The sequence below is a fragment of the Eurypyga helias genome, unplaced genomic scaffold (genome assembly GCF_000690775.1).
Source record: "Eurypyga helias isolate BGI_N326 unplaced genomic scaffold, ASM69077v1 scaffold9685, whole genome shotgun sequence".
Taxonomy (NCBI): Eukaryota; Metazoa; Chordata; class Aves; order Eurypygiformes; family Eurypygidae; genus Eurypyga; species Eurypyga helias.
Window position 1 is genome coordinate 77,531 of NW_010249605.1, and position 16,363 is coordinate 93,893.

Sequence of the window (16,363 nt, forward strand, 5' to 3'; positions counted from 1 at the left end):
AATACAGGCTCTTGTGCTTGTCCTGGCTTCCTTTTACTATTGTTTTAGGATTGCAGTCTTTTGAAGTAGTAATACAGCTGTGGTGCCTCATCAAGGCGTGCTGCCTGGATTTCATGAAAACCATGTTTTGATTTCGTAACTCGAATGATATGTTACTAGGTTCTTTATCTTGTGAGTTTAACCTACAAGATCCAGGAAAAGAACTAATCCAAGAGATTGTCCCTCCATAGTGTCCATCACACAGTTTCACTGTAGGTAGGAGTAGTACATGCTCTTCTCTCACCCCTTACAGAGTCATCTTCAGGTGAGTCTTCTGAGCTTGTGGATGAAGAAGCTGCCTGTGCTTCTCCCCAGCTCCAGAGTGTCCTGGTGCTCTAGTTTGTTCTGCCAGGAACCATACTGTCAGATTGCCAGATCACTTTTCAGCCTTCTCTGGGTCTGAATTTTTATATAAGGGAGATTCCCCAGTAGTGGGCCTCGCTGAACTTGAATATGTGGTTGGGGGATGTGTGGAAACTGGAGGTACAGCTTTGCAACAGCCTCCAGCTGTGAGCACCTCAGAAGAGGTAATGACCTCTTGATCAAGTGGTAGGCAGTTTGATCATGGGAAATATCTGGGATGTTTCCCATGACAGGAATATAGGGGAAGAGGCTTGAAGGCAGGGAGCAACACCGCTTTTAACCTGCTTTCTGCTGTCTTGGCCCCTCTGGGGTTTTCGGCTCCAGTGTGAGGACAGTAGTACTGTACTCTGTAAAACCAACATCGGTAAATGGAGCACACAGTGTCATTTCACTACTGCTTAAACAGCTGTTACGCGTGTGTGTCGCTTTCAGAGGTGTAACGAATTTGTTTTTATTTGAAGCCGCAGCCTATCTCTTGGTGTCGCTTATTCCAAGCAATTCCTTCCGTCAGATGTTCCGATCAACTCGCTCTTTGCACATCTCTACACGCGATCTGCCTCTCAGTCCGGATACTACAGTAGTTCTCCATCAAGTCTACAACGTGCTTCTTGGCCTTCTTTCAAGAGCTAAGCTATATGTTGATGCTGCTGTTCACGGCACTACAAAACTTGTGCCCTACTTCAGTTTCATGACATACTGTTTGATCTCAAAGACTGAGAAACTCATGTTTTCTACTTACTTCATGGACTTATGGAACCTTTTCCAGCCTAAACTTTCTGAACCGGCTATAGCCACCAACCACAACAAACAGGCTTTGCTGTCTTTTTGGTACAACGTGTGTGTCGACTGTCCGGAGAACGTACGCCTTATTGTACAGAACCCCGTGGTGACGAAGAACATTGCCTTCAATTACATCCTTGCAGACCACGACGATCAGGATGTGGTGCTCTTTAACCGCGGGATGCTGCCTGCCTACTACGGCATCCTGCGCCTCTGCTGTGAGCAGTCCCCTGCGTTCACGAGGCAGCTGGCTTCTCACCAGAATATCCAGTGGGCCTTTAAGAATCTCACGCCACATGCCAGTCAGTACCCCGGGGTAAGTAGATTGACACCAAAAAGTACCACTTCATTGTGGGTATTTCCCCTCTGACTGGATGTCTCTCTTTATGGAGGAGGTGCAAGAACTTATTTTATTTAGCATGTCCGGTGGTGAAATATTTTGATTTCCTGGTATACATCATTAATAATGGATTTAGACCAGATTACTGTACTTTACGGGGTGAGGGTTTGGGATTTTCTTCCTTGCTGTGTAGCAGTTGGAGAGCAGATAGGTTTGTCGGGAAGCAGACACTGGTGTTCCCCCTGTTCTTCAGAATTCTTGTTGCTAGTCTAGCCTTTAACACTGGTTTGAAGCAGGCGCGTTGCATTCTGACATGCTGGGTTGGAGCAATTCCCAGTGAGTGGGTGTCTGGAACAGGGCCAAGATGCAGGCTGTTGGATTCAGAGGGAGGATGGCCTGATGTTCACCTTGGGAATGCGTGGGTACCTTTTGAGAAGCACTGGTACAGCTCAGAGTTGCACTCTGCAACACTGACACTTGCAGCAGAGAGTAGATATTAATTAAAATAGTCCATATGTAATGGGGAGAAAACAGACTGGCAAAGTTTTAGGAGGCAAAATACGTGTTTTTGTACAGTTACTCAGTGAATGTTGCTTTGAGGGCCTCTGTAGGTGTGCGAGGACAGAAAGAATACAAAGATGTTCTTCACTTTGTAGAGAAGGAGGATGCATGGAATCTGCTAGGTGGGACTTCTGTCTAGTTCAGCTCCCAGAGTAAACCTACACGCTGGGAGTGGTCCTGCTGCTTTCAGTGTTAGCATCTCCCGTCAGAGGCCTCAGATTGCCTTGGAGGACTTCGGTTACTCCGCTGTGTTTAGTGCTTCCCATGCCTGTGGGACTTCAGTGAGTTTTAGCACAAGCAGCTTTCTGAATCCGTTCCTTAGACCGTAACCGTTTTCGTCGGAGACCGCGCAGACCTGTGCTGCAGCAGGTGACTCCACGTTCCTCAAGGAAAGCCGGGAAGTTTGGTCACGTGGATCAGGATTTCCGTATTTTCCCTCTTTGTATATACGTGCAGCAATGAGCTGCGCTGTCAGGAGACATCGAAACATCCGCTTAAGGTTGATGAGGGTTATCCCAAATATCTGGGTCCTAACCCGCGCAGGAAATAGTAAAGGCTAAAGGTAGATCAGAAATAGCCACAACTTCTGTGTCATTTTTAAGAACGGCTTAGTTTTCATTATTTAAGGTCAAAATGTTGGCCGCTGCTTTTGATAACTTTGTTATAGTGCTTAAAAGTGTATTCCCATCTAAATATACTTACACGTATGTGTTCTGTATGTTACTCGGCAGAAGTAACACAGGGTAAGTGACAGCAGTAAGATACGAACCATAACACCCTGAGGGAGATTGCTCTAACCTAACGTTTTTGTGTCTTTTAGGCAGTAGAAGAGCTCTTTAACCTCATGCAACTGTTTGTAGCTCAGAGGCCAGACATGAGAGAGGAGGAGATAGAAGACATAAAGCAGTTTAAGAAAACAACCATCAGCTGTTACCTGCGCTGCTTGGATGGGCGGTCTTGTTGGACCACGTTAATAAGGTACGTTGGGAGTGAAGCGTAGCCTGCTCGTCTGATCCTGTTTGAACAGGAACTGTATTTGGGGGTACTGGTTGATGAAAAACTGGACATGAGCCGGCAGTGTGCACGGGCAGCCCAGAAAGCCAACCGTATCCGGGGCTGTATCCAGAGCAGTGTGGCCAGCAGGTCGAGGGAGGTGATTCTGCCCCTGTGCTCTGCTCTGGTGAGACCCCACCTGGAGTGCTGCGTCCAGCTGTGGAGCCCTCAATATCAGAAGGATATTGACCACTTGGAGCGAGTCCAGAGGAGGCCACGAAGATGATCAGAGGGCTGGAGCACCTCTGCTATGACGAAAGGCTGCGCGAACTGGGCTTGTTCAGCCTGGAGAAGAGGAGGCTCCGAGGAGCCCTCATTGCAGCTTTCCAGTATCTGAAGGGGGCCTACAAGGGTGCTGGGAGAGGACTTTTTACAAGAGCCTGTAGTGATAGGACAAGGGGTAATGGGTATAAATTGAAATCAGGGAGGTTTAGATTAGATATCAGGAAGAAATTCTTCACAGAGGGGGTGGTGAGGCACTGGAACAGGTTGCCCAGAGAAGCTGTGGACGCCCCATCCCTGGAAGGGTCCAAGGCCAGGCTGGATGAGGCTTGGAGCAACCTGGTCTAGTGGAAGGTGTCCCTGCCCATGGCAGGGGGGTTGGAACTAGATGATCTTTAAGGTCCCTTCCAACCCTAACCATTCTATGATTCTATGATTCTGTGTATTTTACCGGAGGTGAAGTACAGTGATGTGTGGTGTTATTTGGATATTCTTTTGGAAAAAGTTTTGTGGATATTTTTATTCCAAGCTTAGCAAACAGAAAGCTACCACTTTTTTTTTCCTAAATCCATTGTTTGTCAATAAATTTCTTGGAAAATGTTTCATCATCTAAAAATTTGGAAACTAAACAAGTGTTTTACAATAAACAGGTGTAAACCAAGATGTGTATTATCAGGGTTCATAAGGAAACACCACAACAGAATTGACTTAGTAGAGCCCTTGGGAAAAAAACTAAACCCAAATGAATCAGGGTTGTCATTCAGCATTTAAACTGAAATCCCATTCTCCGTCTCCCACGGTTAGTCTGGGTTGGCAAAGCTGCTGTTGCTGACTTGTTACTCTTGGGCAGAGCTGTGGTTTAGAAACGATGGCTGTGGCATGGAGTTCTATCGTTTCTGCAGATGGGTTTTCATTTCCAGCCCATCTTAGCAGCACACCTGACAGTGTTGCTTGGGGATTTGCAGCATAACTGTAAACTGCATGTGCACCTAGGTCAGGTCTGGAGGTTTTAACCGCAGCTGCCGCGGGGTTGACGTGCTCCCGTGGAAAGGGAGCTGGGCTGCGTGCCAGTTCATCCCGCACAGCGCAGACGGATTTTCCCAGGCGCTCTGGAGGAATGATTCTCTTGAGGGGAACCGTTCCGTAGCATAATCCCTTATTTTCTGTTCTGCTGTAGGCGTAACGTGTTCCAATAGTCCAACCATACGCTTCGCTAACCTATTGAAATGTGTCATTTGACCAGCATCAACTTCTGTCTTTGGAAGTACAGTACTTTCCTCGGATTTTAGCATTTTTGCAGACATTATTTGGGAAATCTTTCTGTAAAGGTTGTTTACATTGATAACATAAAGTTGATATAAAGGCAGTTGACATCAGAAGCATTTTGTAATGAAAAGGGGGGAGGACGAAGAGAGTAAGTATGTTCTTTCGGGGTTTCTTTGTTCTTCTGTGATTTATTTTCCAGAATACAGCATGAGCATGACAATCGTAAGCATTTGCAGGAATTGCAAAAGGACAATACTTCATTTTCAGTGTTTCAATGTCTGCATTTTTTTCCTAGTGCCTTCAGAATATTATTAGAATCCGATGAAGACAGACTTCTTGTTGTGTTTAACAGAGGACTGATCCTGATGACTGAGGTAAATCCTTTGTTACCTGATTACAGCAACCATCTCGCTTTCTCATCACATCATCCTTTCCTCACAGTGTCCCTGCTTTAAACTGTTGTAATGCAGTATCATATGAAGTGTGTCAGTCAGGTGCTGGCACACGTGTGAAACCTTAAAATCTTCAGGATCATAAGGAAGAAAAAAAGACTTGCTGGACATGTATGGCGAAACACTGATGTAGGAGGTTAAGTGGGTAAACTTGAGGCAATTCAAATCTTAATGCAGGAGAAAGGCAACAGGTTAGATGGTAACCGTGCCATGGTAGGGTAACTATAAACGGATGGAACTTACATAGGGAAGGTGAACACGAAATAAAAGGGAGATGTGTCATCTGATAGAGCCTCTGAGGTTCACAATGCAGAGGAAATCAGACCTACTAGTTGCAGCTAGTAAGAGAGGTCATGAGTAGTAAGAAATCAGCCTTGACTTTCTTCACAGACGAGCTTCCCCTGCCGTCTTCAGTAAGATTTCTCTAGTAGCAAAAAGAAGACGAGGAAAATGTTTGCCTGTTTCTCAAGGCAAAGGGAAAGCTGCCAACAGATTATGTTGAGGAGCGAGTTGATGCTTTTTTGGTGTCACCCTAATTACAGATCAGCTGTGAGTGAGTGGCTGAGCAGAGTCACACAATTACTACTAGTTGAGAAATTTTTTAGGGCAGCGGGTTAAAATACAGAAGCAACAACTTAAAGGATACTCGGATGCAATTGTGATGAATATCTCTGAATGCTTTGTGAGGCACCTCGGAGGCCGTTCTCCCCATCTCTCATACCCGGTGTGCTTTTGTTTGCAGGCAGGAGTGGTCTGAGAGACAAACTTAGGTGTCTTTCTGATGAAACTAAGCCTGAAGATGCATTTCTGGAGCACATATAGTGTATTCCAGCTGTAAAGGGGTGTTTCGTCCATGACATCAGATACAGTTAGTTCAAAATAGAGAAAAAAAAAAAGCGTAAATAATGCAGCAATCTCATTTCTATATGGTTTATGTAAATAATTCTCTTAACCTGTTTTTGTCACTAGTTTGTGTTTTCGGGGACAAACTGCTGTAATTACAGAATTGGTTAGAAAAATACGAATTAAGACACCACAAGTACTGTTTGAAGAAAGGCTGAAGGAATTGGGCTTGTTCAGCCTGGAGAAGAGAAGGCTCTGGGGGAGACCTTATAGCACCTTCCAGTGCCTGAAGGGGCTACAAGGAAGCTGGGGGGGACTTTTTACAAGGGCCTGTAGTGACAGGACAAGGGGTAACGGGTTTAAATTGAAAGTGGGGAGGGTTAGATTGGATATCAGGAAGAAGTTCTTCCCAGAGAGGGTGGTGAGGCACCGGAACAGGTTGCTAGGATTTTTGCAGTCCAGAGGTGAATTGCTTTTCCTTCCCAGTATTTCTTTAAATAACATGCCCAGAAGGTATTTTTTACAAAAGGAGATTAATTCATCTCCTGTACAATCATACAGCATATGTCCTTAAGCAGCATTTTGAAAAATGTCTAGTGTCTATATTAACCTTACATTTTTTTCCCCAAATTCACATACTTCTGTCTGTCTTTATGCATCTCTGCCATCACTTTGTGTGGGCAGGAAAGACAGGGATTACAGATACATAGAAATACCACGTCCTGAGTTACACTTTGCTTATTGGGTTTTGGATAAAATGTTATGTGTGAAAACTGTGTAATTATGTTGAGCCACTCACAGAAAGCTTTTCCCTTGGAAACAAATAAAGGCTGTTACTAAATGTCTCACTCTATAAACTGTATGGGATGCGCTCACAGCAATGCTCGTTTCTTGAGCTGGGATGGGCGGGAGCTACTTCCAGAGGCCTTGCTGTTCTAGTAGGTGTTAGGTCCCTTTGGCGTGGATCTGAGAAAAAGGGAATGTGATTGGGGTTAGGTGAGAAGAACAAAAATCAGCCTGAAGAGCAAAAGCAAGTTTCAGTTTAACACCCCGTACCAGACTTCCTGCTGCTCATTGCTACGAGATGTCCAGGCCAACAGTTATATTTGGCTGTCACGGAAGGTCCTTGGTTGGTGGTTTGTTCTCTCTTCCCTTCTCTGTCCATCCCTTTCCCTTCCCCTGTCCTTTCTACCTTTTTCCTTTTTTTGTCCCTTTTTTTAAAGACACTCGTCTTCATAGTAGACACACTGATTTGTGTGCAGGTTGATTCTGGTTTGAAATGTGGTTATCTTTGAGTAATTCTGTCACTACAGCTAGCACCATATGTTTTGATACGTGCCTTTTGAGCATAAAATGAGTGTAGAAGTGGTGTCCATAGGGCAGCTAGAAAGGGTAACAAGTGGGTTACTTCAGCACCATGAAATTTTGGCTTTTTTCCTCCACAGTCCTTTAACACGTTGCACATGATGTACCACGAGGCCACGGCGTGCCATGTGACTGGAGACCTGGTAGAACTTCTGTCTATTTTCCTGTCGGTTCTTAAGTCAACACGCCCCTATCTTCAGAGAAAAGGTTGGATTGTAACCCTTCAAAGGACTCTGCCTGTTGTCGTTCATGAATTTTCCTGACCCAAAACCTAGTCTTTTATCTTGCTTAGTGTCTGTGTTTAAAACCTTCCTGTACAGTAGGAGATAGGATTATTAATCGTCGTTAAATTGCTTATTGACATTATACGGAACTAGATTAAGTAAATGGGATAGCAGTTGACCAGTGAGATTTCATCCATTTTTAGATTGATTAAAACCACGTTAGAGGGAAAAGAGATTCTTCAGCAGTAAAGTTCTGTGCTTTATTTGGTGAGCTTTGGAGAGGTCAGCAAAACAGATTTCTATGGTTTTTGCATTTGCAGATGTGAAGCAAGCTCTCATTCAGTGGCAGGAGCGAATTGAATTTGCCCATAAGCTCTTAACTCTGCTGAATTCCTACAGCCCTCCAGAACTTAGAAACGCTTGTATTGGTAAGTCGTGGTGGCGTAACCGCGGTCAGGAGCAGCCTCTCCAACTCAAATTGCATTTTTGCAAGTGCAGATGCTTCCTAGCGACTCTGCAAACCGGGATTGTTGCTGTTGTCAAGACCTCAGTATTGCCGTTGTTCCTGTTCTCAGTGAGTCAGGTTAAAATGCATATCCCGACTTGCCCGGGCAGGCAGGCTGTGTGTGCAAAATGCCAGCCTTCCTGCTGGGAGACCGGTTTGCTCCCCAGTGAGGATTAACTCCTGAACTCGGGGGTCAGTGAGTTCAGGGGCAAATCCCAAACCTTGTGGGAAAACGGAAATCCTAACCAACGCTCCACACGGAAGGATGCGTGGTGACCCAGTTAGTCTGAGCAGCAGCTCTTCGTCGTTTGGTTTTGTCATCCGCCACTGGAAGGAATAATAACAACTTAAAGAGCTCATAGAATTGAATGGATTTGCTTTTTTAAATTGTAATCGTAGCCATTGCATATGTGTGTCTCTGGCATTAGAAGGCCTATTTCAAAAAGGTTTTCTAGGTTAGCTTTTAAAATGTTATTTAATGTATATAATCTGCATTTTTATGCATGCTGATGCAGGCCTGGAACTGTGTCCAAATTACCTTTTCGTGTGTGTGATTTGCATGCATTTTCCCCTTATTTTGAGTGCCTTTCTCATTGGCCTCCTGACTGCTGCTGGTTGGCAAATTCCGGGCATCAAACCTGCTGTGTTAAAGAAGAAGGAAAAGAGGGTAATTTACTGAGCTTCTACCTTGTGCAAGCTGGCACCCTCTCACTGGTGGTTGATGTGCCACTGAGCAGGTTTTCTCCCGGTGGCGAAGGGACTCGTGGCTGTTTCGGGCGTGTTCACGTTACGTGCTATTCACAGTAGAGCAACTCCACCGTGCACACCAGGTGCAGCAAAAGCGCCGTGAAAGAGAGTTTGCAAATGCATGAGCCTTAAGTTGAACTGTTTGCTGTTAAGAAATAACAATATGTAATAGCAAAAACAACTTTTTGTTTGTAGATGTCCTCAAGGAGCTTGTACTTTTAAGTCCTCATGATTTCCTACATACTCTGGTTCCATTTCTACAGCACAATCATTGTACATACCACCACAGTAATATCCCAAGTAGGTATTTCAGTGATTGTATTTTGAAGTTCTCTTACGCTATTATTACTCTATCGTGTTCCTTGCTGATGTCAAATATTGACCTTTTTAATATATCCCTATTTTATCCTAACTTATACTACAGTGTCTCTTGGACCTTATTTTCCATGTCGTGAAAATTTGAAATTAATAGGGGGAAAAAGCAATATTCGTCCTCCACGTCCTGAACTTAATATGTGCCTCTTGCCTACCATGGTGGAAGCCAGCAAGGTACGTGAATGCGTGCTCTCACAAATGGCTGTTTCTCTGTGGTTTTCCCTTTGTGCAACAGTGCTGTAAGCGTCCGGCAGCCTAACGCATCTGCGTTCTCGTTGTAAGCAAAGCATAACTCTTCTTCAAGATGTGTTGTCCTCAGATACTCCATTCTAGACGTGCACTCCAGGAGCGCCGCTCCCCTGCCCTGGGTGATACGCGGCTTCGCGTTCCAGGCACCACAGAGAGTTCGAACCCTGTGTTCGGATAAAAACCAAAACACAGATTTGGATAATCGCCCCTTCTCTGTGTGGCATTTCTAAAGCAAACTCAGGAACCGCCCAGGGATTGTCCACACGGGTTTCAGAGTTTGTTAAGATTTATTACCAGACAGCCAAATCGATCCTCCAGGTTTCATTAGAGTCCATTCTGCCAGGACTGAGGCGTAACCTACTAATTGTTTGGGTAAAGTACCAGTACCTGAAATACCGTACAGGGCTTCAGATCTTTTCCTTTCCATTTTCCCTTCCGTGGGCTTCCTGATGGGATGCCGGCTTCGGTGGGGCTACTCTGTAGTCACTTGCCGCATCCTATTGTCACAGCTGCAGTGGGATTCAGCTCACCAAACTTTGCCTATCTGAAGGTCGGTGGCCGGCTCTTTCTGTGGCTAATGGCCATCGGTAGTTGCCCTCGGAAGGAGATGGTTGCCCTCCTTCCTGGCCCAGAGGCCCGAACACAGATGAGGTGACTCTTCCTCTGGAGGAGTCTGCCTCTCCCTCCATTCACTGCAGTGATAGCTAAAGTCAGGTAAGGTGAATCCCACCCTACAAGGAATATGTATGGACAATCATTTGAAGAAGGAAAACTGGTTACTTGCTGTACAGTAACTGTGGTTCTTCAAGATGCTTTGTCCACACAGATTCTGTGGTCCTCCTCCTGCGCTAACTCAGAGTCCTGTCATAGGGGATTCTTATCGGTGAAGGAATGGAGTGGTGGTTGAAGCCGCCATACCCCTTATGCCCTCAGGTACAGTGGTCGCAAGGACACACTGGGTGCAGGCACAGCCCCAGTGGACACTGCTATTCAGAAAGAATCCAATCTCCTGCACATGGGGCCTATGTGCACGTAGATGGGAATCTGTGTGGGCAACACATTTCGAAGAAGCACGGTTACTGTAGGGTAAGTAACCCTTCTTTTTTAAAGCTTTCCAACTGATGCTTTGTATATTTGTGCACCCTCAAATTTACTGTGGAACCGAGGTTTTTGAAAAAGCTTGTAGAACCAGAGATTACCTGTAGCAGGTTTTTTTCATCATGTATCCAGGGGTGATGGATGTGACACTAAATAAGGCAAATACTTGATCTTAAAAACTGGTCATGATGTGTGATGCAATGTTTTGCACTCGAGAATGAATTATGTACGTTGGGAACCAGAAAGATTTTTAATGCTCTAAAACCACGTCCAGGATTACATTGCCCTGTGGTTTTGCATACTCATTTTTCATTCCCCTTGTATAAGATTGCACTCGTTTACTTGAATTTTTGATATCTCCTTTTGGCTATCTGGTCTACAGAAGCTGATGCCATTTTAAGCGTATACATCCAAAATGTGTTAAAACAGTGGCACAAAAACCCCTTGGCACTTATTTCTTACTGGTTTGAGACGTTCCTGAAAACAGTGCTTGGAAAGCTGGTGAAGCTCAGCCTTGAAAAAACTGTGACTTCTGCAGGTAGTACCTGACAGATGATGACTGAAGAAGCAGTAGCGCTACACGTTTGGTATCCATGCGGGATTTTAAATCACTGCGCTCTTTTCTTGTCACATCTAAGATGCAGTATTGATGCAGCGTGGCTGCTTCTCCGTCCGCAGGTTCAGAATCCTGCAGTACAGGGTTTTACGGGTGGGGGAATTGCGTTTGCCATCCCTCCTCCGATCTCGCCTCCGTGCCTGCCAGGGGCTGGGTGAGGAGACACAGCTGGCCTGGGTTAGACCTGGGAAGTCCCAGCCTGTTTACCTGAAGCGTTAGACGAGATGTTTTAGGGCAAGAAGTGCAGTAACATTAAGCTGGGTTCTCAGGAAATCTGGTTGCTGTCCGGTTGCTTATGTAGTTTAAATGAAGCTCTCTTAAATCTTCAGGGCAAAGATGATGTTTACGATCGTATGCTGCTAGACTACTTCTTTTCTTATCATCAGTTCATCCATCTACTATGTCGAGTTGCAATCAACTGTGAAAAGTTTACTGAAACTTTAGTTAAAATGAGTAAGTATGAAGCTTCAGCGGCCTACGGATTTATGGATTTTTCCTGTGATAACTGTGAGTTCTTCCCCACTAAGCTTCGTATTCAGAATTTTTAAGGGAAAGCAGACCTTGTGAGACCTGCTGCACTAGTCCTTCCGGCTGTTATTTTTCAGTCATGTAGTTTGCACCCCAGACTTGTTTCGGCTCTGCCAGCAGGTACCATCAGTGTTTGGCTTTCTTCCCGTCACAGCATAAGCCCGTTTTCTGGGTGCGTTCACAGCTTTCTCTGGCTGCTGCAGCCACTCTGCAGGGTCGGCAGTCCCCTGCCGCGCATCGTCCTGCTAAGTCTAGGTGCTACTCCAAAGGCAGGTCGTGGGGTGGGTTTTGTCTTCCACCACCGACCCTGGGATAGGCGAGTCTGCCAGTGTGGTAGGTGCAGGTGCCTAAACGTCACCCGGTGACAACATGGGCACACAGACGGGGAGCCGTCTTGCTTCAGTTGTCTAAACGTTAGACAGACAAACCAGATTTTCCTCTCTCGTCAGTGGAGAGATGTAGACTTCTTTCAAAAGAAATTTAGCTTCTGATCCTTAAGTATCTCAGGAAGAATGAACCACCTTCTTTAAAGACCAACTTGTTTTGTTCCCTCTGTAGAAGCTGGCTAGCGAGCTGTGCTTCAGTACCCTCCCCAGACAAATAAAACTGTACAGAACTGATCCTCTCCAGAGAGCAGTGATAGTAGAATGTTGGTTTGATCCCCTGAATCACCCATTTGCTCCTTGTCTGTCATGCTCTTGTGATGGTACCTCTGGTGTTAGCAGTATTTACTCCCGGTTGTGTTAGTTATGAGTGCACTGGAAACGTGCGTGGTTTGCTGTTGTGCACTGTACCCCCTAGCTCAGTGGTGGTCTAGGTAACGATGGTGCTTGGGTTAATAATGAAGATTACCCTTTAAAAATGACATGCTGGTTTTAAAAAACTTTTAAGTGCTGTAGCTGAGCAGTTGAAAACTTAAGACGGTAATGAAATAACCTACTTACAGCCCCAGAACTGAAGCCAGCCCTGTAGTTTTTTACATGTCACAGAAATGCAGAAGGGATACGTGAACGTATTAAATGTATTGTAAAAACTTGACAGGCGGCGGGTCTTTCTGATTATAGAAACTGCTTAGAAAGTGGCCTTAGGAAATGATAGGGCCCCTTGGTGCTGCTTTCATTGGAAAGTGAGTATCTCCAACAATTCTCACCCAGTAACTCCTTTGTCCTAACGTTTCAGGTGTCCTAGTTGCGTATGAAGGTTTACCACTTCATCTCGCGTTATTCCCCAAACTTTGGACTGAGCTCTGTCAGACTCAGGTAAGAGTGAGTGGCTCTGAGAACTAACGGAATGGAAATGAAGGCAAAATACCGTGAATGTGAAACGGGGAGTAACCTGGAGATTGTAACTAGCGGGTATTGTTTCATCTTTTAAACTACTAGCATTTAGAATAGAAAATACTCCTGCTGATGTTGCCTGTCAGCTGAGAAACCTGCTAAATCAGGTATAGAAAACGAGCAAATGGTGTTTGATGCCAGTATGCCCTGGGTCCTGCAAAAACGTACGCGGCACCTTCGCGCAGTACGTAATTGTAGCAGGCTGGCAGGCTGTGCCGCGTCCAAAAATTACTTTATCCTGCCTCTGTGAATTGCCAGCTTTTTCCGTAGCGTAAACTCTGGTATGATGGAATAAAAACTGGGAGGTCACCCGAGTATCATCGTGTGTCCGCTGGCAGGAGGGGCCGTTGCACCTCGGCAAGAGGACCCTGTAGTTGGCTCACAGGTGAGAGGGCACCGGCCCTTCCCACATGTGAAATGAAAACCGACAGTCATTAATTTGTACGACTCCTGATACGGGACAGACCTGAAACATTGCATCAGCCAGAATTGTCCGGCACCAACTCGGCCCATCAGCGGGCCTGGTTGGGCGTCTGCAGCTGAGACGGGTGGTGCAGGCAGCGCGACCGCCGTGCGGTACTTCCCATCGTGACTTTGCCACCTTCTCTCTCTCCACCAGTCCGCAATGTCAAAGAACTGTGTAAAGCTCCTCTGTGAAGATCCGGTTTTTGCAGAATATATAAAATGTATTCTGATGGATGAAAGGACCTTTCTTAACAACAACATCGTATACACCTTTTTGACGCATTTTCTTCTGAAGGTAGGCGCCCCTCTAGCGAGCATTTCCATTTCACGAAATGCAGTCATGGGTGGTGTTTCCGTTCAGGATGCTCTTTCCCCAGTTCCATTTTTCTGTGGTTTAAAAAGAAATCCGTTCTGTTCACAGGTCCAAGGGCAGGTGTTTTCTGAAGCAAACTGTGCCAACTTAATCAATACTCTAATTTCAAATCTCATAAATCAGTATCAAAGCCTAGAATCTGACTTCAGCAACCAGAGAGTTGAAATTTCCAAAGCAAGCTCTACGTTAAATGGGGTGAGTCTGTCCTAAGCCCTTCAAGTACCGGTGGCGCTTAAGAGGCAGCCGTTTAGTCACAAATTCACAGAGCAGCAACCCGAGCCCTCCGCAACTCGCCATTCCCCAGGCACAGTCAGCCCGCACAGCGCACCCACGTGGGTCCGTGGGTCGCCCGAGCCGATGGCGGGGGGGGGAAGGGAGGCGTCTTATTGTGGGGAGAACAAGAAACGCCAAGTGCAGCAATTGTAGAAATGTTCTAACGCAGCAACAGCCTTGGTCTTACAGCGAGCAGCACAGCAGTGTCAGGACAGATCTGCGTTAAGGTCAGAGGCGAATTAGCAGTGAGTGGGATAAGTAGATTTAGGATTTGATGGTTGTTGAGAACATGCTAAAGCCTCTGCGTTACTGCACAGGTATGTCTGCCCGGAGGGTTGATCAAATACAAGTCTGAAACGGGGCTAGTGACATCTGTTTCCTTCTGTATTTTAGGACCTCCGAGCGCTTGCCTTGCTGCTTTCAGTGCACACTCCCAAACAGCTCAATCCAGCCCTGGTTCCAACTTTACAGGAGCTTTTAAACAAGTGTAGAGCTTGTCAGCAACAGAGGAACTCATTACAAGAGCAAGAAGCCAAAGAAAGAAAAACTAAAGGTTTGCCTTCCCCAGAGTGTCGCTCTCGCACAGAGAAGCAACATGCTGCTTTGTTCTCTTGCCCGCGAAGGCGGGCCGTTTGAGTCCGACCCCAGCACGGCGCAAGAGACACCGCTTTATCGTGGAGCTAAAGTTCTAGGCAGTTGCATGCATGTTCTGTCCAGAGCTGTGTTTATTGCAGTGCTGTGTTCAGTACGGAAAAGGGCAGTGACGTGAAAGGAAAGGCCTGTTACTTGGATACGTGGCGTGACGTGCGTTTTCCTTGTCTTGCAGACGATGAAGGAGCTACTCCGGTGAAGAGGCGGCGGGTCAGCAGCGACGAGGAGCACACTGTGGACAGCTGTATCAGTGACACAAAAACGGAGCCCCGCGAGGCGCTGACCCCGACAAGCACTTCGGATAACGAGACGCGGGACTCTTCCATCATCGATCCGGGCACTGAGCAGGATCCTCCCTCCCCCGAGAACAGTTCTGTCAAAGAGTACAGAATGGAAGTTCCATCTTCATTTTCAGAAGACATGTTGTTAGCGACGCGGTCACAGCACACGGAAGAGCAGTCAGGAAACGGTAAATTTGAAGAATGCAAAGAATTTAAAGACCTGCAGACTTCCAAGGATTCCACTGGAGCCGAGGAGGACTCGGAGTTTCCTTCCACCTCGATTTCCGCGGTTTTATCTGACCTCGCAGATTTGAGGAGCTGTGATGGTCAAGCCTTACCATCCCAGGACCCCGATACTAGTTTATCAATCAGTTGTGGCCATTCCAGAGGACTTTTTAGTCACATGCAGCAGCATGACATTTTAGACATCCTGTGTAGGACCATTGAGTCTACGATTCATGTGGTCACAAGGATATCTGCAAAAGGAAACCAAGCTGCTTCTTGACATTAGATGGAGCATGTCTGCTTTTAAGTCTTTTATTTTCCCCCCCTCCCCCCCCAAAAACGCTGTTTGTATAAGTTTTGCTTATTTCCGTTTCGTGCTTCAGTTTGTCCAGTGCTCTCTGCTTGAATGGCAAGATAGATTTATATGCTTAATTCTTGGTCAGGCAGAACTCCAGGCTTTTGTTTTCGGTTTTGTTTTCTTGTTTTGGGGTTGTTTTTTTTTTTTGTTTGGGGTTTGGTTTTTGGTTTTGTTTCTTTTTTTTTTTTTTTTTGCATCTACCGTACACTTTCTTAAAGGGCAATCAGATAATGGGTATGTTTTATGTAATTAAGAGTTCACTGTAGTGGCTTTCATTTAATATGGCTGTCTGGGAGAACGGGGCCCCCTCGCCCTGTCTGTAATTTAAACTTATGGCATTTTTACTGTGTATAATATGGTGTCCTCTGTGCCAGTTTTGTACCTTATAATAGAGGCAGATTGCCTCAGATCGCTGTGGTTCTTATTATCAAAATTAAGTTTACTTGTATACTAAACAACCACAAGAAATTTGATTCTGTAAAGAATCCTCTTTAGCTGTGGCCTGGCAGTATATATATGGTGCTTTATTTAACAGAATACCTGTGGAGGAAATAAAGCACACTTGATGTAAAATTAATTGTTTTATTTTTATTGACATGATCAATTGCTATTCTGTGCACTTCATTAAACGGATTGTGATGACTTTTCATTTGTTTATAATACGTTGCTTCAGTCTTTGGATTTCTCATCAAAGACAGCTTCAAACCCGAGCCGCGGCAGCGACGATGGGATGTGCATCGCCGACGTAACCGCTGGCCCTTCCCCGCTGACTCT

General features: G+C 45.6%; 1 protein-coding gene across 1 annotated transcript in view; it reads left to right on the forward strand.

Moving 5' to 3' along the window:
* Window positions 1-15,511, forward strand: part of USP34 (ubiquitin specific peptidase 34) — a gene marked incomplete at its 5' end in the record, with an annotated part of 89,312 nt that extends 73,801 nt beyond the window's left edge. Inside the window, 13 exons of the mRNA XM_010151426.1 lie at window positions 864-1,498; window positions 2,904-3,061; window positions 4,920-4,998; window positions 7,365-7,491; window positions 7,829-7,936; window positions 8,956-9,060; window positions 9,185-9,309; window positions 11,428-11,551; window positions 12,806-12,885; window positions 13,583-13,723; window positions 13,850-13,996; window positions 14,468-14,627; window positions 14,901-15,511. Of these exons, the coding sequence (XP_010149728.1) occupies window positions 864-1,498; window positions 2,904-3,061; window positions 4,920-4,998; window positions 7,365-7,491; window positions 7,829-7,936; window positions 8,956-9,060; window positions 9,185-9,309; window positions 11,428-11,551; window positions 12,806-12,885; window positions 13,583-13,723; window positions 13,850-13,996; window positions 14,468-14,627; window positions 14,901-15,511 (2,600 nt within the window). The remainder of the gene's footprint in view (window positions 1-863; window positions 1,499-2,903; window positions 3,062-4,919; window positions 4,999-7,364; window positions 7,492-7,828; window positions 7,937-8,955; window positions 9,061-9,184; window positions 9,310-11,427; window positions 11,552-12,805; window positions 12,886-13,582; window positions 13,724-13,849; window positions 13,997-14,467; window positions 14,628-14,900) is intronic.
* Between the last annotated feature and the right edge of the window lie 852 nt (window positions 15,512-16,363).